The sequence below is a fragment of the Struthio camelus genome, chromosome Z (genome assembly GCF_040807025.1).
Source record: "Struthio camelus isolate bStrCam1 chromosome Z, bStrCam1.hap1, whole genome shotgun sequence".
In the NCBI taxonomy this organism is placed as follows: Eukaryota; Metazoa; Chordata; class Aves; order Struthioniformes; family Struthionidae; genus Struthio; species Struthio camelus.
The window spans coordinates 18141418-18167591 of record NC_090982.1 but is presented as its reverse complement, the minus strand read 5'-3'; the positions used below and the strand labels follow the sequence as shown (position 1 = coordinate 18167591).

At 39.6% G+C, this 26174-nt stretch overlaps 1 protein-coding gene across 1 annotated transcript in view; it reads right to left on the bottom strand.

Annotated features, from left to right (window-relative positions):
- The window catches only part of SLC1A1 (solute carrier family 1 member 1), a 57115-nt gene that overhangs the window by 15952 nt on the left and 14989 nt on the right, over positions 1–26174 (bottom strand). The window contains exons 2-6 of the mRNA XM_068927097.1: positions 24854–24994; positions 7028–7120; positions 5114–5228; positions 2843–2885; positions 1389–1496 (exon numbers count right to left, since the gene is read on the bottom strand). Of these exons, the coding sequence (XP_068783198.1) occupies positions 1389–1496; positions 2843–2885; positions 5114–5228; positions 7028–7120; positions 24854–24994 (500 nt within the window). The remainder of the gene's footprint in view (positions 1–1388; positions 1497–2842; positions 2886–5113; positions 5229–7027; positions 7121–24853; positions 24995–26174) is intronic.

The following is a 26174-nucleotide window of genomic DNA, read 5'->3' as shown; positions in this document are numbered from 1 at the left end:
ACACATTTAGATTTCTTTATGAAAAGATAAGGAAATCTTCTTCCTAGTCATTCTATTCCAATTCTGGCAGTGCCAAGTGGGCAAAGGAAGGTAATTAAATTGCCTTTTCAGATTTTGTATTTTAAATTATGCAAGTACCTGACCAAATCCTAGCACAGGATAAAGCACACGTAATTTATGTTGTCCTTTCAAAAAACTTCTGACACAAAGAACGGCAAAATCTAGGCACTGAAGTCATGCCCTCAGTATACACAAGAGCTATTCCCTGCTGTGGGGAATGAAACTCAGCTGATGTAGAATCCTTGTGGTCATTTCTGTGCAGCACAAGGGTTTGTGGTCAGATTTGAAATAAATTGTCCATTTTGTGAAAAGTGGGACAATGGTGCCCAATTTTGCCCCCTGTTAAAAATCTATTGTTCAGCTGAAACCAATGAAATTGCAAAATTAATAGCAGAATCTTAAGCACATCACATAAAAAATCCTACTAAGTATTCACACAGTCCTCTGTGTTCATGCAGTATGCATTTATGAAAGAAAATTATCCATTGAGGATGCAATTCTCTACTGCATCTTGCTTTGGGATTTAACTGATTTCCTTTCGTTTAGCTCATGTTCCCATGCCCTCATTATTATGAGATGATATTTGTATTATTCGTAGTTCTGTGTTCTTAATTCTATTGAATTTTTTCTTCCTCTCCTCCAGTGTAATCCTAGGCTTTACAAGCTATCAACACATGTAAGCTTTCCAGGCCTCCAAATATGCTTGTTAAACCTCTTTACTTCTGTCTCTATATACTTTTTTTTTTTGTTTGTAGAGCAACAATCAAGCTATTAATTACCAACACTCTTTCCATTGCTTGCTTTCCATTTCAAATAATTTGATGATTTGCTGCTCCCTTCTTTCTGCAATGCCTATGATTACATCACTGCTGCTTAAACATCTGCTAATATATACCCAGCGTTATAAATCTGTTAATATATACCCAGCCTTCCCACAATGACTGTTGTCTTTAATTTCTCAGCAAGTTTACAATGCATCAGCTTATACCTTTAACGGAGTATATGAATGGATTAGTTGCCCGCATCATCTATTATCTTTGTCCTGTTTATTTGCCAGAAGAGTCCTCTGATTTTCTGAAATCTAACTGAAGAGCATCATAATCACCTTCAACATTTCCTTACCAAGTTTTGTCCCCTTGATAAGATTTACCTATGTGCCATTTCCTTCATTTTCTGAATCATTAATTAACATATCAACTAAATTAGATTTATCTATGTTTCATTTCCTTCCTTTTCTGAATCATTAACTAATATATCAACTAAACCAAATTTCAGTCTAACTACCTTCCTATACTGTAATGGAGTATAACAAACAATAAAGGTCGTACCTCTGAAACCTCTGCCATCATGACAATCGTCACAGCTTCTTCTTTAAACGTGGAGCTATTTTTTTCTGTGCCACTTGCAACATCCACTTTTTCACGTTTGGTTTTATACTGAAAGAGTTTTTCAAAAAATAGAAGAATTTATTTAAACACATGAGGAAATGGGGAAGTCCACAAAGGCAGAGTTGCCCAATAAAAATAAGGAAAAATGAACCAATCAGAATGAATGTGAGCCATCACGGTTCTCTACTTAAGACACTATATAAAACAAGTGATACAGAGAAAATACACTACAAATCATGCTCCTGAGGCTCCTGGGTGCCCTGTAGACCTGCCGCAGTCCTTTAGGGGATGAGATGCAGCTCCTAACAATGATGAGGGCATTTTGCGTTGCAACAAGTGGTTGGAGAGAACTGGTCTTGAACAGGTCTGTAGTGCAGGTGCACCTGATACAGCTGGGCCACCTACACCTGCTGCATTGGTGGAGAAGGTGTGCCGGCCTCACTGCCTGCAGGGGATGCTGTACATCTTGTTTTGAGGATAATTAGAGCCATACTGTTAATATGTGGCCTCTGAAAAGAGGGACTTTTCCAGCTTCAGTCTTTCAGAGAAGTCAGGACAGGATTCTGTACCTCAGCAAGGGAGAAGATTTGCCTTTAAAGTAATTAATATGCAAAAAAACTGCGTAAAGAAGTTCTGTAAACTGTAAATACACTCAGTGTAAATACACGCAGAAGATAGTTAACGCTACTTCCTGGGAAAGGTTAGCTACCTCCCATACAAACTTCAGAGTAACTGGTAGGCAACTGCTGTAGAAAACAAAAAAGGGAAGCGGAGAGCATCACAAAAATTGATTTATTTATGGATAAATGTGACTGAATCTGAAGAAAGACTGATATATGGACAGCAGTTTCCTCTTTCCTCTTCCAAATCTCAGTCTTTCTCAAAAGAGATGTCTCAAACAGACTCTAACATCTGGCTACCTCTTCATCAAGATGAATCACCAGCTATAGCAATGGACATCAGATGCAAGGCACATCAGGGTGAGGGCTGATTTGGGCACATTTCATCGGACTCTGAGGGTTTTTAAGGAACCAGGCCATAGATCCCCATGACATGGCTCTTATAACTCTGCCTGTCCTTAAAGGGAAAAACCTGTGTAATAATACCCTGCTAAGTTTCTGCATCCAGCTTCTACACAGTGTCTTTTTGCAAGGGATGATCAAGGCTTTATGAGCTGAGAACAGAGTATTATGCATAATGGAAAGGAAAAGAAGATGCCTAAGAAAAGTCCTTCTATGGGAGCTCAAGAGCCTCCTGGACTTCTCGTAAGTAATTCTTACAGACAGACTTTTACAAAGGGAAATATGATATATTTCAGGGAGGGGACATGAATTAAGAAGAATTTGTAGTTAGCAATGAGAACAACAGTAATAAAAAGGGATGTTTACACTTACCTGTTGAAAACAGGCTTGGATAAGGTTTTCTGGAAACATATTCCTGTTAGAGAAATTAGAGGCATTTCAACATTATAGCATACTATGAACAAGCTGTTTATCTAAATAATATGATACGATCTGGTGTTGAAAGGCAGCTTAGAGTGTGTTGCTCTACACAGAAAGTAGTGTATTTAGCACTGTCAGATCTGAAGTCCAGCAGAGACAAGGCTTTAGGACTTCCAATGACCAAGTGATTGTTTCCTGCTGTGGAATTCTTAGGCTCATTTTTCAGTATTTGACATTTCCATTGTCCAGCTCCTGAACTCACTGTCTTTTTTCCTGATGCATCTTCCCCATCAATTGCACAAGGAATGCAAGAGACAGTCCTAAGTCATTTTTACAGGATTTATCATGTATTAGGTAGAAAAAATAAAAATAGCACTTATTAATACTATGCTGGAAGAAATAGATTTTTGGTGTGCTACCCTGTAGTTTTGAATTCAGAAATTAATCCTGGCTGATGGAAGAGTCCCACGTGTTATTCCAGGGTTAGGAACCATTTCATGCACTGAAAAGCTAGGAAACTAGCTCAGAAGCAGAGCAATCCAGTTGCTTGCCTCCTCCTTTCCAATGGCCAGTGCAAGATTTAAAGGAAGCTGCAGAAAACAGGAATAAGTAGGTAATTATGGAATACCCAGCTCTGTGCAGAAGATTATAGTTTACATATTGAAGCAGGAGTCTTTATCTCCCTTCCAGATCTCTCGCAAAAGCCTGCCTTTACTTTTCAAGCTTTTATGCAAAATTCCTTTGGAGGCAAGAGTAGTTTCTACAAACTTGTGATTTAGCTTAAGCTTTACAAGATCATCTGGATTTGACTCTCAAATCTGATGAATATAAATATGTAGCAAATAAATAACTACAATTCCTTTATAAGAGAATTTTAGATCTCTGCTGTAAGTGGAGCCATAAATTGTAACCAAAACCACCAAATACTCTATAGTTCACTTGCTGCTTCTTAAAGACTTTTTTGTGCTTGGAGTTGTATCAGCACTATGAACATGTGTGCATTCATGTGGAAATGACTGGCAACAGCCTACACAGCGCCCCACTGCTGATTCCTGGGACAAGTGACCATAAGGAGTAAGAAGAGCTCTCTAAGGAGCGGCCACTCCAGTCCTGCACAGGCAAGAGGGGACAGATGTCGGGAATGGCAGTGGGGTGCCTAACATGCAGCTGTGGGGTTGAGGACTGGAGATGCCAAAGAGGTCTTGATCTGTCTCGGGGGCAGAGATGCCCCAGCTGACAATCGGCATTTGCTGTTAAATACGACAGACAACTCTTTCAAGGCAGATATACATATATTTTTACAAATGTCAAGAGCTGGGGGTTGGGAGCTGCATCTGCAAATGTCAGTGACATTTCAGATCTCCTGAAATGAAAAATGCTGAGAAAGCTGATTTTAGATATTTGGTAGCTGACTCTTAGAGGACAAATTAAGCAGAAATTATACAAAAAGAAAATAATGAGCAGCAATAGTGACATAGACCAGACACTAATTGCTGCTGGAGAAAAAAAAATGAACAGAAACATCTTTTGGTAACTACTAGCCATTACTGGAAATGCAGCTTTTTTTGGGTCATTTTTGTATAACTTCTTAAACATGCTACAGTCTATGCAGTTCCTACCAGTTCTAAAAACCTATGCTAACAGAGGCACATTGCTCAAGTCTTTTGCAGATATTTCTACAGGCTGTTTTTTTCTATGTTAATTATCTATCATTTTTTCAGAATGCTGGTAGGGAAAGACTCAAAATAAGTCTCCCCTGCCTTAAAAACTGAAGAGGCAGCAAACCTAACTGTGGAACCACAAGAAACGTCTGCACATTGCATCTGTTACTCTGCGTTCGTCCTTGAGGAGGGGACACGCAACAGGGCAATTCTAGGTGGTCTTCTATGCTAGATGACAGAGAAGCTGCTAGGTAGTAACCAGCCCACCACAGAATCTTTTCTGGATGATATCTCATAGCAGGTAAGGCACATATGTCAATTTCTGCGGATGAGGGAATTTTTGTGGTGGCTGGCTTACTAACCAAAGGCTGTAGTGTAAGGAGAGTGCATTTTCTTTTAACAAATTCATTTGAATCCATTCTAAAATGAGCACTCCTTCATCTAACCTGTTAGAATCCTCCAGACAACACTGGAAAGCATTTATATTATATTACACGTTACAACTATATATTTATTTTTCACACCGCTGCGTCATGGGTATGGAAACGATAAACACCCTCACCTGATCAGATCCAGCAAGGCATCGACAGTAGTGACTTCAGGGGTACTGCCCACTCTTTTTATCTCTTCTGCTTTTTGAGACACTCCAGGTTTAACGATCACAACTAACACAATTCCTGTAGAAGGAGAAGCAGGAAAAAAATTCGCAGTGCAAACTGAAGCAAGCCTTAGTGTATCCTGTGTGACTACACTCTTATCACCAAATGCTGTTCCCAGGTGCACCCACAGGGCTGTTCAGAAAAGGGAAGTCCATAGCTGGCATCTTTAAATTGGTGGCTTCTCCCAGCACAGGGGCAACTTGAGGCATTGCCACTGGACTTGGGCATTCTAGCTTTGTTTTTGCTTCTATGCTACTAAATCACTACTGCTCACCAAGAAGCGTAAATTACGTCAGCCAAGCTTCCGCTGAAGTACTCTGTGAAGTTTGCAGGGTGATATTTTGAATTGCCTTTTATCTTTTCCTTTGCACAGCCTTTCTCATTACTAGCTTTCAGGTCTGAATACGATTGTATTGCCCTGTGACCCCACTGTACAACAGTATGTTTTGTTAAAGTCAGTCTATATCAATAAAGTTACGTAAGAGAAGAACTTCAGAAACATAGTAAAATAAGAATTTTTGTGCAACATATACTAAGTACTACATTGTGAATGCTGCATCAATGACATATTTTCCATTGACTTTAGTGGGCTTCATCTCATGCACTCTTTCTCCTATCTGAAAACCTAAGCCTTTCAAAGTGTATGCACTTTTGTCCAAAACCCAAGCTAACCTAGAACATGTCAGACAACTAAATCTTGCTATGGAGAGAAAGGGACATCTGCAGGACCCTTCAACTCCCCAAGAAGAGTGCTTTTTTAATGACAACTGTGAACAATAGCAAAACTGAATTTGTGTTATTTTGCACAAGGAAACCAGTATCATAGCATCATAGAATAACTTAGGTTGACAGGGAGCTGTGGAGCTTGATGGTTCAACACCTCACTCAAGGCAGGGCCAATTTCAAAGTTAGGTCCATACAAAGTACGTTACTTTTTACCAAGTCTGCCTCACTATGTATTCACGGAAAATTCCCAGACAGATAAGATATTATCCTAAATGGTGTAACCTTAATCATGCAACCTCTGGGAATGAATCTGGCCTTATATGTCTGTATGTGATCATTTTTCTTCTGTTAAATAGTGCTTTGCTTTACAAGTAGGCCATACATGGTACACATTTTATCCTTCAAATAAATACACAACAGTTTACTTTTAGCGGGTGATAGCTGGGCACAATACTCACTCAGGCAACAGAACGCAAGGATAGGCCTCATACTATGAAAGAGTTGACAGAAGAGGGGTTAATTTTCTTTCCTATTTACAAAAAAGGCCTAAAGCCATCTGTTCAAGCAAATATGGAAGATTTCAAGGCTGGCTGTAGGGAATGAAGTTCCTGCAAGGTGTGGGCTTCAGAGACGTGGGAGTGGACCCTGGCCATGACGGACGGGATAAAAACCTTTTAGGAAGGGAATGGGATGTGAAGGAAAGCAACATTTTCTCTCATTCTTTCAGGTGAGACACATTATACATTCTTGTATCTGAGAACCAACCACAGTCCATCATTTTGCTATCAAGGAAATTCTTTTTGCAGTTAAGGCTGGCCTTTAAAAGGGTCACTGTTCACCTAAGCAGACAGCTCCTAATCTTGCCTGAGCTGAAATTTATGTCAAAATTCCCGGTGGCTTCACAGTAGAATTGAACACAGACCAACTGTGAATAGCAGGACCACCTTCTCTGCTAGAAGTATGTTATAATGTTTCATATGATTCTTGCCTCCCTTCCCCATGCTGTTTTGAGAACTTAGTATTGTTGCACTGCTGTACACTTGTTATTAGGCAGTGCGGAGGAGGTTAATAGTTAGAGTATCACAGAGTACCTAGAATCACGGCAATGAGAGTAGTGCAGAAATAATATATAACTGCTCGCAAACCAATCTTCCCAGAAACGCTGGAATCCAGAACAGCAACACCTGCAAAAAGAACCACAAAAACAAAGCACTAGGAAACAGTTTGAGAGAAGAAATTTGTTATTTTTGTAGAGTGGCTTATATCTATACAGGAAATATTTCCTTACTCTAGGTACTTCTGAATATGTAATTACCCATTGTACCTCTGGAAAAGTGCTGTAGCCAATCAACATATTTGTTGCTGCCACTTTTTTTACACTCCTTTCCCTGGATTTTAACTAGGAAAAAGTTAATTAAGCATTTCTGACCCCCTGAGGTTGATCATGAATTAGATTTCCTGGGTTTAATGAAACTGTTCCCGTCGGTTACCGTACTCACTGAACCCCTTCCCTTTCTTCAGATGTATAATATTTTGGTTTTAAAAATAAGACTGGGGAAGGGAGCATCTGTGCTGTTCAGGGCTGTTATCCCAGGCTGCTCAAAGGCACACACAAGACCAGAAAGGAATTGGTTCATTCACAGCGTTCACGCCTGTATGAACAGATTTCCTCCTTTTTTTTTCTTTGTGACTAAAGCTTTAACTTTTCTCGAGTCTGGGTAGTTCCCAGTCATCTGTCTGAATCTGTCATTCCCAGCATCGGTATCCAGGGTGAAATGAGCGATGTGACTGTAAAACTTGACAGTCTATAACCACACTAGTTAATTATTCACAGCTCTCTATGTATTATACATTTGTGATCCATTTACATTTTTATGTTTATCCAATGCTATTCTCAAAGGCTGGCCAGATTTCCTTGCATAGGACAGCAAAAATGCCAGGATGATATTTAACCTCAGAGAAGCATGACTTGTAAGGATAGTGATGTTTCACAAACTAAGTAAGACAAATTAAAGCTCTTTCTGACACAAATGTAGCTTATTATCTTTGAGCTCAGAAAGGATCTTAGCAAGTATACTTCTTTAACCATGTGCTGATAACTCTTCCAGAAGGTATATTAACAGCAACAACGTGTGCCTAGAGTGTTCATATAAAGCCTTACTTGTCCTGTTAATTGTTATTCAAAATGCAAACAGCAGTGGAAGGGGAGAATGAAGGTTATTTTATTTCATCATCTATCTGATTACTTTGGGGTCTTCCATGGGATAGTCTGTCACCAGGGTGAGTACAGAAGAACTACATATACATGGAGAAACCATGATGTAAAGACCATCCCACCTGCAAAGCAAATAATGCTAATAAAAAAACTGTTCATAAGGAAATGGAGTACAGACCAGTGCATAGGAAAAAACAGTGCCACAGTTATTACAGGAGGCTGCCAGAACTGTCAGCCTGGTCTGAGTACCAAACAACAGAAAGGACACAGAGGCTGGGCTATCATTTTCATTTCTCACCTGGGAATTGGGTAAAACTAGGTGGAAAGGAAGATGCTCGCACTGCTGGAAGCTAAGCTGCGGCATTTATGACAGTAAGAACTCTTGAGAATAGCTAATAACCAATAATGGGCTTTATATTTGTCCTGTGGATAACAGAAGAGCTGGCTTCTAAGGCTGTCAGTGTTGCAGCTTTTGCACCTGATAAATCAACTTAGAGGATTTTGCATTCTGTTTTTAAAAGAGAGCAAAACTGTATTGCCAAAGTTCCATATCTTTACAGGAACAGTTCATGAAGATTAGAATCTCTGAATTTTATACTAAAACTTGCTGTATAGGCTGTCAATAGTGGTTAGGTAGTCAGTGGAGGTAAGACAATAATCTTATCATGGGATGGAGTTCTTCACAAAGCTCATTTGAAGAATTTTTTGCCTGACAATCTTGCTGATTCAACCTAGAGCCAAATAATTACGTAAGGTTATTTCCCCGGGGTAATCAGTTATGAAGACTTTACAATTAGCATGACATCAAATTCCTGTGACAGCAATTCTGCTGGCTCCAAATGAAGCCCCTTTGCGAACTACTATGTTCCACGCAGTTACAGAGGGATAATTCAGGGTAACATTTGGCCCTGCATTTTTAAATTAGATAATGATCCTGTCAGAGAGCGAGCCATGCTAGAATATAGCTTGTCCTTTTGCTGCCATGCTATTAATGCTTTTCTAGAAGCTGTAAAAGCAGTGTAAACCAGTCAAGCAGGCATGACTGTGTAAGTAAGAGGAACATCTCTCACAAGTATGTTATTTTTGGAGAACAGCTGTACTCTGAAACAAAATTGGATTCAAAATTATACTTTCATTTAAAGAATGAAGACACATTCATCATAACTGCTGCACAGGTTTTTCCTGCTGAGTTGCTTTTATAATGTTAACTTGTTACTCACAGGAAAATAATGCATAGATTTCCCCCCACATATAGCAACAGTCGTTAGTGAGCGCTCAATAATAAGTTATATTGATAGCTGTTGGGCTTCTTCCCCAAACCAGTAACACCATGGTACTATAGTTCCTGTGGGGATAACTGAAAGAGTGCATGGAAGTTTTGTTAAAAAAAAGCACACAACTAACACTGAATGGCTATCAGTTCATAAGCAAACATGTTTCTCATACTAAGATGGCACACATGCTGCTCAAAACTGAAAGTGTGCAGTGTTTTAAATAAAAGATAAGATCACAAAATCAGTATAATAAAACTCATGCATCTATTATGAACTACCACTAAACTTTTAATGTTTATTTTATTTGGTCTTTCCCTTGCTTCTTAATGTGTGAAGTTTTAACAAAAATTTTTAAACATGTTTGAGCAGATAAGAGTGTAAACGTACTGTACCGCAGAGAATTTAGAGAGGCATGAAGAATTTTCCTCCACCCCTAGGCATTTTAAAATTTCAGATTAGTTCTTTAAATTTTCCTATGAGGAAATATAATTTTGTGGCTGCGTTATACAAAACTTCAGGGAAATGACCATAAAGGCCATGAACTAGTGTTAAAATCTGTACATCTATCCACCTCATGCAATTTCACCAGAACAGAGTCACGGCTTCAATATTTGGAGACAAATTCGTGAATTAACTGCTGCTCTTCTGCAATTTGACTTCCATGTTTTTTTGCTACACTCTCCAACTCAAAAGTTCCTTGTATGGCTTTTCTCTTTTTGCCCTTTTTTTCCTACTTTGCAACAAATGCACTTGTAAAAGAATAAAACAAGGAAACAGGGAAATGAAATCTATCACATCTTCTCTTTCTTGTCCCAGGGTCTCAAAGCCCGACTAACATGAAATGCTGCACTGTATATGCCCCTCTTCTTAACGAAAGAATGGGAGAATAAGCAATGAATGCTTGATATTAACCATGCTGCTTGATAAGAGTATCAGAAGGCACCAAAACACAACACGGAAGAGGATGGTATAGGGACTTCAACAGAACAGAAGAGCCAGTACATCCGGGTAAAATATGTGGACCTCCCATTTTAAATGCTAGGACAAAAAGGAAAATTCAGCCATTACTCACATTGCAAGAACTTTTTTGTATGTGTATCTGCTCTTTCTTTATTTGAATCTTTTAAATGCTGCTGCCAATTTAGTTTTCTCTTATTTTTATTGCTGATATTTTTGCATTACTACTAGTGCATTCCCAGGACCTTCCTCTTTAAAAAATAAACAAAAAAGACCAGAATACTGTAAAAAACTCAAAACACCAAGGGGCGGCAAAATTGAATTATTAGACAAGATTATAAAATATTGTTTTCTTCCTGTGTTGCATTCAACTACTGACTTTTACATTTGGAACACGCTGTATTGCTGAAGTAAGAGAAAAGATACATAGCTTCCCTGACTCTTACTTTAGAAATCCTGTTTCCTTGGTTAAAAGCCTCAAACAAAGAGTCCTAGTAAGACTGGATGATAACGATGTGAGTCATCTGCAATGTGAGTCCCTCTTAAATTTCCTTCACCATCTTGTTTTTTGCACATGATTTAGAGCTGTTTTGCTACAAGCTATTGCATAAGGCTCCTTTATGCACAGGAATATTTTGATTTAAACAAAACCAGGCACAATTACGAAAAGCACTCCTGAAATTTTCATTAGAAGACAATGACTGAAGTACGAATCATTTTTTCGGGAAAAAATGAAAGTGACACGCTAGCGTAACAAGAAGTTGTTGCTTCTTGGAAGGTAAATATTTACATGTCTCTTTTCTCTCTGACAAAAATCTCAGTTATTTGTTTTTTTTCTTTCGATGTCATAGCGGGATAGAGAATGTTCCTAAAGGAAGCTAAAGTTTAAAGGCTGCTGGAAAAGTTATAAAAAAGGCTTAAAACATCACTGAAATGTATGTTTCAATAGTGATGATAGCGCTCAAAGACTTTCAGAATCAGGAAATAGATTTTCTACACTCTCTGTGATTAAAAAAACCCTAAATAACAAAAAAGAAATCTTTCTTTGTCATGGTTCTTCAGAAGGCTGTTTGGAATATTCTAAACCCAGATCAGTTCTTTGGTTTTCATTTTGCTCTGTCCTCTTTTCCAAAGCTGACAACAAACCTTTGCTCCCTAATAAATGTAGGAGTGCATCTGTCCAACTATCAACAGACTCAACCTCTTCTTGCTGCTCCTAGGTTGGTCTATAGCTTCCTACCGTTTGCTAGTAATGTAACAAGACTTTCAATTATTTCTATACTTCCCTTACTCAGCTTTATTTAAAGCTTTCAAAAAGTAAGCTTAATATTTTAAAAATAAAGCTTAATGTTTCAAGTAAAAGAAACCAATCAACCAAACTAGTCTGCAGGTGTCAGAATTAGGTAAACGATTCAGACAAATGCATATGGTTGAAAGACAAAGCAGCCTCACCCGTCACTCCCAAATGCTCCCTGAAATTTGAAAAACCCAGAGACCAAATATCTGTGTTCCTAGATTTCCTGAAATTACAGCAACTTTTTTTTTGTTTTGTTTGTTTAAATGCGTAGAGCAATCTAGATAAAAACACCTCCAGTAAAGTATTTCAGAATTAAGAGACTCTGGGGCTGGTTGACCACGCTGAGGGGGGGCATGTAAAACCTCTCAAATGAAGTGAGAGCAAAACAACTGAGAATGATCACCCTAATAATGTATTCTTTTACTCAGATGCTTTCTACACGAGGACTAGGAATACCTGTTCTCTTTCTCTCCTGACCCCGGAGCAGGGGAATGTTCCACAGATCTTGTATGTGGCAATTTCAAACTAGATAAAGCGCATACCTTTCAATGCTCATGTGTTTAGATGGGGAATGTATTGTCTTTGAGTGTGGCTGAGGCCAAGAGCTAAGTAAAAGCCAGAGGTATTGAACCTGTATACCTCAACAGAGGTTAAAAAACCATCCAAATCACAGCAGTTAATACAGTATGAAAGAGACAGAAGCTAGCTGTTTCAGTTTCGCAATATGTAGCTATTGTATTAGACTGAAACCCTTGTGAGGTGAAATTATTCTGCATCTGGATATTATAAAGCATTTCTATCCTCCTCTGAACCTGGCCGTTATCACAGACTTAAGAGATGATGATAATTCCTGAGTAGCAACCTGCAAAGTCAGGCAAACGAATCAAGTACTGAATAATATTCATCATTTCATTTATTTGGTTGGAAGAAAAATGGAGTGCAGGAGAGGGAACCACATACAGTGCATTAATGAACTCTTCAAAGATGCTGAAAGGTTGCTATCCACCCTCCTATACCCTCTCCTATCTGCATCCTGCTTGTTGGAATGACCTACATTTCCCACGTAGAATGGAAATGTTATGCTGGCATCAACATTTGGAAACTCATAGTAAAATCTGTCATAAAACCACATGGTGGTAGAGTGTAGAGCTGGCATATGTAGATGTGACAGCCAACTTATTTACTACAGTTGCTGTCTTCACAGAAAAATCACTGAGGTTTGAGAGAACCACTGTTTAGGGTAGAGCATTTGCTCTGTAGCAGAGGTACCAGCAAGGGTCAAAAACTGTACCTAAGGGATCCATAAATTACAGATTTTTTTTTTCTCCAAGATATGTAGAGTTGGGATAGTTATTTTAAACAGAAACAAGCAAATCAGTGCCTAGCATGCTTAAAAGTCAAGCAAACAAAACTGCTCTCTGTACAACAGGATGTTGCACTGTGTTGTTGTGTTCACTGTAGATGGCAATGTGAAATGCACAGATGTCCACATGGCTTTGGCACTAAGTATAGCACTGCCATTCCAGAATTTTTCACTGTGCTTTGTTAATCTTTTGGTCCTGTGAGATCTTGGAGTGAAAAGGGCAGAATTAAGGACTGGAAATAACTATAGGGCTCTTCTGACTTCCAGTGATTATCATCTTATCAGTTCCCCATGGTATAACCCCTATACGCTGAGAGTTACCAAAACAGTTGTCCTAACCAAGCACAAGGCTTTACACTTCCAAGTCTTCATCTTTCCAGTTGGCCCTGACCAGTAATAAGAATCACACTGCAGCATATTTAATGACTGCTCCACAAATGCTGGAAGTCATCACCAGGGCACCTCTGCAGTATTTGTCAGCTGTTCTCAAAGCTTCTAATAAGGCCAGAAAAAAATCAACGTGAGTGGAAGCTGACAGGATTCATTCCTTCCACCATCTCACTTAATGTGCACAGCAAATCGATCATTAAGTATAATCAACGAAAGGCTGGGCTGTTTCACTCCTTTCGCCAACAGTGCCACACTTGATGATCGAGAAATAAATCCTCTCTGCACAGAGATCATTGTCACCTGGCTGGCTCCCAGCACAGGCAGCAGGCTCTTCCGCTTAAACGTGACTCAGTGCTGGAGGGAAGCGTCTGGCTAAGGGGCCTTCCACATCCAAGCGACTGCCAAATACATCATGGTTTCCTCCTTGGTATTTATATTTTCTGGTACACATCTACTGTGCATAATTCTCTTAGGAGATCTAATATCAACTTCACTGTTGCAACAAATATCATATAGCAACAAAAGTTCCTGAAGAGTAGAATGGTATGACTTCTACACCTGTTCATCTATGATTAAGGAGCTGATTAAGGAAGAAAATGCAGTTCAAAAACTGCTCCAAATTGGTTCAGCCTTAATACTTTAACTGAGAAATTTCTGCAGCAGCTAAAGGAATTATTAAACAATTTCCAGCCTCTCATGTTTTCACGTTTTTAACATCCCCCACCCTTCCACCCAGTTTGGCTACTCTGGCTGCACTGCATGTGCACTAGGCATCCAGCCCCATCAAGCCCATTTAAAAGTTGTTTAAAGAACATTGCAACAGACATAGGAAAGGAGAAAAACACAGGAGAATCTTAAAATGCATGTGGAGCATTTCAAGTAATCCTTCTGAAGAAATCACAGTGTTTTATATAAAAATAGCAGTACTGATTTATTGCTAGGACTGTGCTATGCTACGTGTTGTTGCAAAAATAAAAAAAAAATTCTTAGAAAAATACAGGGAAGAGAATAAGAAAAGTAGAAAAAACCGCAGAAACAGTGCACTTCTTTAATAACTGGACAGCTTGCCAAAATATGTAACATTGCTTGGGTTTAAAAGAGGGAGTTGGGAATGTTTCTAACTTAAGACACAAATAGTATCAAAATTTCAACCGCTCCTGACTGCGTAGCATGATGTCCCCGATCTGATTTTTTTTTAGATTGTCCTCTACCTCATGAATAAGCTCATGAGTTACCACTGACTGTTCTCATTTAATACTCTGATCATCACAGAGCTTGTGGTCAAATCATAACAGCAATCCTTTTTAGAGGTATATGACCATTTTGAATCAGTTGTCTTTCTTTTCTTCTGCTTGCAGTGGGAAACACTGTAACATAAACAGTATTTGGCCTATATTTTCAGAAGTGACAAATGATTTTTGCTTGAAGAACGGGATACCAAATTCTAGCTCCAGCACTGACTTCTGTAGCAAGCTTGCTTCATATTTTCTCACTCCGCTACATGGCTAAGAGAATCCAAATTTGCACTCCTCTTCCATGAGCTACTGCCAGCTCTAATTAGCAGCAATAAATAGGGCTCATTCCAGCAAAGGAAAGCATTTGACATAGACATTAGATTCCATCCTATTTCCATGTAAATGTTGTTGCTATTCAACAGTTAGGTGAGGAATACAAGGGATAAGGGTTCCTTCTCAAAACAGGGGAAGAAGGGTCCTCTCTGTTGTTCTGTGAATTGGGAAAATTCATAAAGGTTAAGTCAGGTCTGGAGAGATTTTTGGGTACAGATTGCCTGAAATCATGTATGCAATCTCCCTTGTGACACATCAGACCACAGTAACTCCTCCTAAACAAGGAGACATGTTGTAGTCATGCACCCTAACACTGAGAAGGGTTGTGAACAGACTACACATTAAATATACTGGCTAGCCTGATTTTTCTCAATCCATCCATTCACTGGAGATGTAGCTAGATCCACTTTGCTGGTCAGCTTCTGCAGGGCAGTCCTATTAACCACCTTCCTGTGCACCCTTCCTGTGCAAAGAATACTCCTCTCAGGGCCTCCAAAACCCAAGAAAGGGTTGCTGAAGTCAGCTGTCCTTGGTCCTTTTGTCCTTGGCCCAGTATTTCACATGCAGAGCTTTTATAGGGAATGCCATGCTGACATAAACTTAAGACAGTAATAGCTGCAGAGGGAATCGCCATAACCCCGGTGAATTCAGAGCCGAGATTTCACTGAAGCTGTCACTGACCTGCACAGCACTTTTCCCTCTTCCCATTTCTGACTCTTAAGCTTTTTTGCTCCCATTCAGCCCTTTTAGTTGCAACGATCTTGCAATATAAGCTTACTCCTGCTTTAATCTAAAGATCACCTTCTCCATATTCTCCCTGAACCTTAAGTTTATGAATGAGATCAAACAGGAATTAATGATGTCTTCCTTCCCAGGATCTGTGCAGTGTATCTTTTGCTCTTCGTGTCTGTCCTGTGGGATTCTCTATGAAACGCAGTAGCACGTGCCCTGCAGATGCCGGAGGCTATGCAGGCCAAACAATTAGCCCATAGCCCATCTACCCAAATACCACCCAGGTCAGGGACCTCAGAATTCAATTGTATCCATTACTTCATCAGTGTTCAACCAACATACAGGACTCAGATGCTAGTATGTGATATTCCCTGTCTACCACCTCAACAATCTTTCATTTGATATGCATCTGATATGATTTCATTTCTTTCTCCTGTTAACTGTGTCATGGGGCTCTGAATTCTCTTTCGTACCAAGCCTTCCATTAGTTACCTGAATGACATATAGAGCTAAGTCCCCTTAGGAGGGCAGTTCTGATCCAGATGCTGGCTGAGGAGATCAGAAAATGAAGCAGCTATGGCAAATGGAAGCCCCAAAGATGCTGTGGTATGCAATTTCTCAAAGCATATTTTTGATGGTTCACATGCTCTATCTTCAACGCTTGCTACACAATTCTTCCATTCCTATTCTTCCAGTCCTTCTACAACTGAAGTTTTCTTGTCTATTTAAGTTTCACTGCTACTCACTTCAAAGGGAAAGGATTTCTATGACAGCTTGTAGCAATTAGCTTTTCAATTAGCTTGACAGAAATGTAATTAATCTTCTTGTTTTCTTCGGAGCAAATGATTGTTCTTCCATTAGTGGTGTCATGTAATTGCAGCAGATGAAGGTCTTACAAATGAGCTGAAGAAAGGCTAGCAGATAAGTGTATGTGCGTTTGTGAAATGTTCCTTGCTGTATGAAGGAACCTAAAGGGTGAGGAAATCACATTTAACCGATTCCTGCAGGAAGGCATGCAGCTAATGGATAAGCATCTGTTAGTGCCATGTAAATACCACAAAAACATTGAAGATCAGAAAAATCTTAATCCCTACTTACATGATCTGATGAAACTATTACTAGATTAGCAAGAGAAATTTTGGTCTTCTAATTTTGAAAAACATGGATAAAACACAGAAAGAGACTAAAGCACAGAATGCACTAGTAGTTATAAAAAGTATCCTAGATACTGAAAGGTGATGTCCTGGATGATTTAGGGGCTGGAAAAATAGAGATATTATGACCTCTTTCTCAATACGAGACAGAAATGGAGAAATAAATGGAAGATGAATAATTCATGGCACTTAAAGGGATGAAATTGCCAGAAAAGGGAACACTTCAGTTAAGACATCCATAAACATTTCTGACCCCAACTGTCAGTTTGCTAACAGACTGCTGTGCTGCACTCTGGGTGGCTGGCACAATTACTATTGCAGTATTAGGTATGATCTTTGCATGGACGGAAGGTATGGATACTGCTTTCCATTTATCTCCGTTTGCAAACAGTATCACTTGTAGGAAAACTTTAATTTTCCTCTAGAAGGCTCTTAAGAGATTATATAATTTCAAGCTAGTGCCTGTTCAAGCTCTGGAGATATAATGCTCCTCGGGTGGAACATAATCAAAGCCTGGAAGGAGGGAAGACGATACATCCCTTTGTCAAGCTGGAGAGGCTAGCAGAACTCATGGGATCAACCAGATTCAGATTGCAGGTGAAATACGGGGTCAATAGAGCAAACTTTGAGTACTGAAAGTATGTGAATTTTACATTGGTTATGAAGTTCATGTCACTACATATAGGGAGAGAGCAAAAAGGCAACTACAGCTTGTTTTATGTAGTTTTAAAAACTGTAACTTTAAAAACTGTAGTTTTATGTCCCCAGCTCCAGCTCAGAAGAGCAGAAGACACGGACTTCCTTCAGACCCATTCACAGAGGTGCTGCCAGCAGCCTTTGCGGATACAGCTGGGATAGAGGTGGTGGTGCCGATGCTGCGGATCAGTCTGCTGCGCTGGGGCTCACTGCCCTTGAGAGCTGGTGGTGACCACACTCCGTGAACCTGAAGCGTACTTCCAAGTTTTATTACTATAATTTAAAAACTTAAATAATGTAGGGGCTGTCTCAGTTGCATGAGGTCACCTGATATTGATGGGAAAGGAGTAGATGGTAATGACAGAAATAGTCTCAAGGAGATGGGCACAAAACCTTGCCGGTCAATAGACTGTGACCCTGCAATCCTCACTGCCTCAGGAACTACATATGGATGGGAGAACAGGATCTCCAGTATCCTTCAATACCACTGTAAGCGAAATTCTTAACAGCAGCGTAATATCTTTGTCTTTTGAACAATGTACATGATACCAAAGGACAAGGTGAATTCCCTGGGTTCAGATAACTAGTTTAGTAATATAATACAATCACTGGCTTTCTCAGAGGTTCTTGTTTCTGCACAGGTTTATGAAACACAGAAAGGTCACTAGACACCACATAGACATCTCAAGAGATGCTCCAGGGAACGCTCAAGCTAAATCAGGGCTTCTCCAAGGCTGGAAACTTGTGTGCTGCTGCTGATGCACAGGGACTGCAAACGATGCCTCAAAAACTGAGCATCTCTCAACAGCTGCGCTTCTTTGACTTGCAGGAGGGGAACTGCTGAGGCAGCTGCCACCCCTGGGATGGTGATACCAAATCAAAAATAATTTGGAAGTTTTGCATTATGGGAAACAAAAATACATTTGTTCCCCCACCACCTCCTTTCCTGTGTTCCTTCACAGTATGTACATAGCCACAGATTTTAAATCTGCAGGCTTTCTATACCTAGAAATCCATGTTTACTCTGCTCTCACACATTGTGACCTGCCTGAAGAGCCAGTGAAATGGAGAAAGTACAAAAGTGAGAACTGAGAAGACAGTGGAGTAAAAAAAGATTCTCATGTCCCCATTAGGAACATATTGCGTGACTGGGAACAGCACCCATTCTGCAATTGATGTCCACAGCAATAGTGGCTGATGCACTGGAACAGACCACAAATATGTAAACAAAGGGATGATGGGATTTTTCACTAGACGTGATCAGAATTTACTCTAACTGCATAGATAAATTAAGATTTGCTAAATAGAGTCAAGGCACACTTTGCATTCAGGGCTTAACCACAGACACAGCAATACTCTCTTTTGATCCTTAACAGAACAAGCAGGTCTATTCATGAGCATAGGCATGGCCCCAGTGTGTTTTACCATGTGTGTTAAAATCGGTTACTACTATAGGGGACAAAAAAGTAGTTGTTTAAATCTGAACTCTTTTGACTTTCAAAGTAAAAAATGAGAACTAAGAGCAATCTAATTGATACCCTACTTTGATTTTTCTCATTTATTCCAGCTCTCTCTCCTGTTTTCCTTTACTAAACTCATTGGCATTGTGATAAAGCAAACTAGCAACTTCACAAATGTGGCTCCAAGGTAGGAAACTGATTCTTCAATTTTGAGCAATGGACAGGAACAAACAACCTACTCAAGAGCCCCTTCCACCAGCCATGATTCAACAAACTCTTTCCAGAGGGCAAGCCGTGGTCTCCGAATTTGGGAACAGGTCCAGGTACTTCACTGGGCCACTTTCCTCACTCAAACAGTTGTAATTGGTCACTGTCAGCCAGACTGAGCCAGAACTGAGGTGGAATAATTGTCTTTGGACTAGGAGTGTGGATCACAGAGACAACAACAGACTGCACAGTTGGTACTGGAAAAGGTGGAGCCGGCAGGATGCTTCTGACTGTGCTGCAGCAACAATCAAAACAGCTCTGAGAGAAAAGGTTATTCCTATAATCATGGAAAGCTTGTGGCTGGAGTCAGCCCAGCCAGACCCACTGCAAGGCAGATATTGTATTTATAGGTCACTCAGCTGCCCTCTGAAAGGCAACAGATAACATTTTCTTCACCATTTCTGAGGTCAGCTCTGTGCGACCTATAAATATGACATCAATTGCCTCAGGCTACCAGGAGTTTTGGTTTTCCCCACAGGTGACCCTGCACAAGCCTGGGAGCCAGGAAACTCCCATTCATCTTTCTAAGCCTCCCTGGAGCTGACCTCAGAGACTGGAAGGGCAAGGAGGATGAGAAAAGTAAGATAAAGCGTTATTCAAGTTTCACTTGGGGAAAAAAATACATGAAATGAGGGAGAAGTTATTGCCAAGAATTAAAATGGAGATGCTAGATAGCTGATAAAAGCACTGCATCAATACCGAGATCTGAGACACGCATCTGCTGTGCTATGTGCTTCATCTTTTAAACCAGAGCACAAAGCACAAAACAGAACATGCGCTACCGCTACAGAGCTGAGATTTCTGGCACTTATGATGACCCTGAAAATATCATCAAAGACAGTTCATTTATCAGACGTGATTCCACCTCATAGGAGAAGTTATTGACAGAAAAAAAGCTAGCCCTAAAGAAAAAGCTGGACCATCATGGTCCATTGCTTGTACTTTGGAGATCAGTGGGAAAGGCAGGTTGAAACCTGCTTAACCCCGGCTTAGCAAGATCGGTGGAAGAGAGGTGGGAAGCAGAGCCATGCTTCCTCAGGACCACCAGCAAGGCTCGGGGAGCTGGATATGATCCAGATCTCCTAACTCTGTCTACTAACATGAGATTTAGGTGCAAGAAAGCAGGACAAAAATCTTGTACTGACTAGGTAGCTTCACACTTGGCAGGAAAGCCTAGCCTATACCCAAGCACAGGTGCACAACAGTCCAGGAAACTGGAAATCTATGTCTAGCCTAAGTCCAGCTGGGAGCCAGATAGGAAACAGATCTGTAAATATTTATTGCTGCCACACAGAGGAACAGCCATGCAGTGAATTTCAGCCTATCGAGAAGGAAGACTAAAAGTGACTGAATGGGACTAGTCTGTTCTGTGTGCTGACGTGTGATCAGATATCCTGCACAATTCTGGAAAATTTTTATTCTCTGACTGAAATGCAATCTGAGACTTTCCAAGATATTTTATAGCCTTTTAAATACTCCAGAACAATCAGACTTAAGCCTCCAAGTTCCCAGTAAGTACACAAGAGATCGTCCCCAAATTCCTTCTCCCTACTAGGAAGCTGAAAATAGTTTGGTTTTATATTTGCCAAGTCATTTCTTCTTTTGGAGAAGTACTTCAAAGAAGAAGATTTGGAATGTGTAATATTCCATTCAGTGTAGGGGTAGTCCTATAGGCCATTGCATTCATCTTGATTAACACTCTTAAGTTTTCAACTTTCATTTTCAATTTCCCATGCCACTACAGCAAGAAACAGAAAATATAAATAATTTCTTCACATGAATGAGGCATTATTTTATTATTAGCTAGTTGGAGAGACTGAAATCTCGAAAGGGCCAAATTATCAGTAGTGGGCTCACGGGTCAGAGTAAATTAAATTTACATTTGACATCATTAAAATAATTACAAGAAGAAGAGCACAATTACAAACTGGTCTCTGAGGTAGGCCAAGAATAATTTAAAAGAGCACAGCACTACTCACTTTCTTCTGTCCCCAAAGCATTCTTCTGAGTAACCTAAAGATCATTCCTCTTGTTTTTTTCTAAGTAAATGCTCAGCACTTATATTAGTTTTGTATTAGGCTCCAATTCAGCTTCCAGACAGGTGAGTGGAAAAATTCCGCAAATTCCTACCTGTATGGTATGTAAAATAAGTAAGCAAATAATGCCCTCCCTCTTCTATAGTGTGAGAAACTGGGTTTGCAAAGGAAAAAATCACATTCTGCAAAGGGCTCCATCTAACCACAACAGGGAGAATTTTGCTTCTTCAAGCTGAAAATAGACTAAGTGTGTTCTTGCTCTGACTGAATAAGCCAGTGGGAGTTTTTCTACTACGAATCCTACAACAAGTTAAAACTAATACTTTAAATTTTAAACTCCCGGATTTCATGATGGAGGGATTCCTACGATCACAGGCTTTGCTGTGGGCTTGATTTATGTCATTAAGTCCAAATGGACCAAGACCTGGTCGTGGGACATACATTTGTATGTAGCTCTTTTTCTCCAAAGCAAATGTGTATGTTGATGCTTTCTAGGATGTGACATTACCCAATTAAGACATTCCAATTTTAAAAAAGAAAACTATTGATTATATTTTCAAAAACATCTTGGTGATTCTTGTGCAAAAACGTTACTGGTCACCTAAATCCAGAATTTTGACATGACTTGAATTCAGGAAACTCCTGGTTTTGTAGGCATCAAAACTTTCAGGATGCCTTTGGATCCAAACACATGGTCTAGTGAAAAATATGCACCAAACGAGTTACTGCAATTGTATCTGTGTGCACTCTTAGCCTGTGGCGAAACCAGAACAACATGACTTAATGTTTAACCTTTCACAGGGAGCTATGTGGCATCCCACAGTTTGTAATCTAAAAATGCATGCACAGAAGACAGTCATTCAGGTTCAGCTGATGCATTGGCACTAGTTTTGCTTCAGTAACTTGACTACATGTTAGGGCCCTAAACGTCTGCCGCTGAGCGTATCAACATGTACATACGTCTGCAGCCCAGATTGTCAGATATAAACCCTCGAGGCTTCCAAAAACTGGCATTCTCCTGTCCACTTAATGTGGGCGGCCTGAAGAGGTGGATGTACTGAGTACATGTCTGATCCCACCAAGGACCTCCAGCATACAGGTTGTGGTGCTGTCCTCTTATGTCTCATGTTTAGGTAATGAGGATGAGGTTATTAGATGAGAGAGGGGAGCACCACCTGTCCAGCTGGGTTTTTATGCCTGATACAGTTTTTTTGAGGACAACGTTTTTTGTGTCTCATTCCAGAGAAGGGTCACTGCTGAATGCAGTCATAGGGGCCCTTGCCACTAACAGTGCAGGGCCTGCTCTGTTTATACAGACATATCTGAAGACACATCCTGGATCCTCCTTTAAATTTTTATTCCTTTCCTTGCCCTTACAGTATTTCTTGAAAGCATCACTTTTGCTTTGGTGCTTAAATTCAGAGCTTCAAGGAAGAAAAACTACTAATGTGCTTTATGATTATATACAGGCCTATTTATTCAACTAAAATTTGTATTTCTCATGCTTGTTTCCATGTTGTCTCCACATTTGTTTCTGTAAACGGCAAAATATCTCATCAATGTCCTGAAGAAAAGGATGCAAGGGGAACAGTACAAACAATGTAAACAGCTATCGTACAAGGACATGCCCAGTCCATTTGAACGCCACACACTTCAGCATTATTTGGACACAGGCAGCTAGTGCTTTTGTTTGCAGGAGCAACACAGTTCAGCACATGCTATGGAATTAGTCTCTTCTTTACCAAGAGTTATCCGGTAAAGTACTATTCCTTTTTTCCTTTCTGAAGTGCAGGACAGGGAAATATTTCATAAATAATTCATTCGGCTTTTAGGAAGCCTGACTAGCTGTCCTGATTATATCATTTATTTCTGAAGACACAGGCTCAACTTCATTCACAAATCAAAGCTTGTTTGAAAAGAGAAATAGATTCATCTACTCTTGACAGCTTTTCCTGGGTCTCCTTTCACAGACTTAAGTTTAATATGATAAAAATAGAGCTTAGTTCTCCTTTGCTCTCTGTCTCATCTCCTCTATATATAAATGCCACTGCCCTCTGCATTAGGTAAAACATCAAGCCCTTTATTCCTCTCTCTGTTACACACTAATGATTAGTAGACTGTTTCATCTCCCTTTAGTCCTTTGGGTGAAGGTCTTGACTATTTTCCACTGCCATTACTCACCCTGCCTCTTGCAGCTTTTCCTCTCTGGCTACCTTGCCACTCCCCATTTTAATCCCATCACTGGCTTTCTGCCACCCCTCCATTATTGCTGGGCTCCCAAGGCCTGGGCAACTTCACTTAGGCTCTTCCTGGTAAAGGCCCATATTGGGGTGCACTATTGACACTAGTGCTATCTTTGCCATGAACCTCAAGGAGTTTGAAGTTCATCTTCTGTGTCATTTTCTTCTTGAAAGCACTTTCATAGCACATTCACAACTCCCCTTTCATTTTCTGACCACAACGTGCTCTCCTTCTCTGTAGTCAAATATCTGGTATTTTTCCATGACCATCCAACTGTTAACAAACACCTGGACATGAATGTAGCACCAAAGCAGAGGCTTTGCAGAGAGGAAAATGGAGAGCGCACTGACAAATATGCACTGACTCACTGTAGAAAGCAAAGAGAAAACAGTCAGAACTCTTGTTTATTCTTTAAGCCTTTGTTCAAGAAAGACAGGATTGTTTGGATTTCTTTACTTTAAGAAAGGCTATTTGACAGCCAGTTCCTTCACCTTTGGGCTTGCTCCTGCAAATCTTCTCAACTCTCTCCCACTGGGTGAACTGGTTGCAAATGCTGGCATGCCAAGGCTGGGAGTCCAGCCAATGGCTTGCTTGCTTCTACCAAACGAGGGAAGTTTTGCTCTTCTTTCCATAATAACCCCGTCCTTGACTATGCAGTTTCCCCACTCTCTTGCACTTCTAAAAATGTTTTTTCTTTTACTTTTCTTTTTTATTTTGCTAATTTATCGTTTTTTGCCAGGTCAGTGAGTTGAACGGGCTCACAGATGGATTCAGGAAATGCCAGAGCTCATACAAAGTACCTCATGGGAGTTTGCTGAGACCAGGGAAGGGCAGGTGAGGAATCTCCTCCTTTTATGACAGGAAGCTATGAGATCACCGCTCCCCATCTTAAGAAATGGCAGTATGAGACTGCTTATAATAGTTAATGCTGCACCTGAGAACACACAGTTGCAGCCTTGGTCTTGCAATCTGCAATTGTTTCATCCACTCCTGAAAATAAAGAGAAAGAGATCCAAAAATCTACAAACGTGGAATTTTTTTTATCTTATCGCTTTTCAGAAGCATTATTTTCCACATTATAACTTAAATACCAGACAATGATGATAATCCTTCCAAATCCATTCTCATTATTAGCCAGAAAGGTCATAGGTATGCAATCTATACTTCTGAAGAGTTCCATAAAAGTTTTTAAAGGTTATTTCTGCTAGGAAGAAAAGTCAAATGTCAGTGTTATTCCCATCAGTAAACGGCGCACTTCCAGTCATACCTGCGATCATGCTTGATATGATTAATGGCAGAATGATGAGTTTGAGCATTCTCATCAGTAGCTCCCCAGGAAAAGCAAAGTAGAATTTATCCAGGTTAGAGAGCCGGCCATATTCCCGTACCAGCAAACCAACTCCAACACCTGAAAAGCACATAAAAATGTGACACGCTTAGGGACTCAGCAGTAACTTACAGGAGCAACATGGAGAAGAGGGAAGAAAAGTAGAAGATTATTAAAACAAAAATAGTGAGCAACAGAGTTGTTTTTACAGCTGTGGTGTGACTTCTAAAACAAATCAGTAAAGAGATGTTTCCTTTGGGCATTTCTTTTCTCTCCTATGTATTGATGATAGTAAAAATAATGAACAACACATATAACTCTGAACTGGGAGGACTTCCTTAGGTGTGTCTTTAGGGGAAAATTCTGATTTAATCCTCTGACTATCAGTCCACTCTGGCAGTATCTTTTTACTAACCCGCTTTTACCAGCTCTAGATGATTCATAACTGGCATTAAGAAACCAATATTTTACATGGACACTACCACACATTAAAGAGACAAAGTGACACAATAGACGTATTTAGGATACTCTATATCGGCTAAAATATATCAACATATATAGATATAGGTACATATACATATATAACACCAGCAGCAATATATTCAGTAGTTGCCACTCTACAAAGTTAGAAAAACGAATGTGATTGCAATCACTAAATTCATTTAATAATTTCTGGAAATTTTATCAAGGAAAACACACTTCTGCATATTTCACACTCATATTATTCCACCGTATTTACACAGAACCAGACTGTCTGTATAAGTGATTGAGCCATGCTACAAGGCACCTTTGTACTTCCTCTTATCTTTCGCTTAAATGAATTAGCAAATTCGTCTGGCTACCAAGACAAATTACAGGTAATGAGTGCTATCAAAACAAAAAAAAATTCCTGGTCAAAAGATAAATTTCTTACCTCATGTTGAAATGGAAAATAAAGGTATCGTCTGTCAGACTAAAGAAATGGAAATCATTGGTACAGTAAATCTGATAATTATTGTTTAGAGAGCATTATGGCTATTGTTTCCTTAAGAGATTATAGAATTTTATAGATTCATAATTTGCAGATGATTTTGATTTTAGGAAGATCTCACATTGCAGTTTAGTAAATTGTATTTTGTGAGCTTACTATTCATCCCTTTTTTCATATTCCTTCTCTAGGTTCACAGAAAAAAATAACACATTACACAAGTTTTTCTCTTCAGTGTCTTATATTCAACCTCTGATATAGACATAACTGTTTTAGAGGAAATAGTCTTATCAA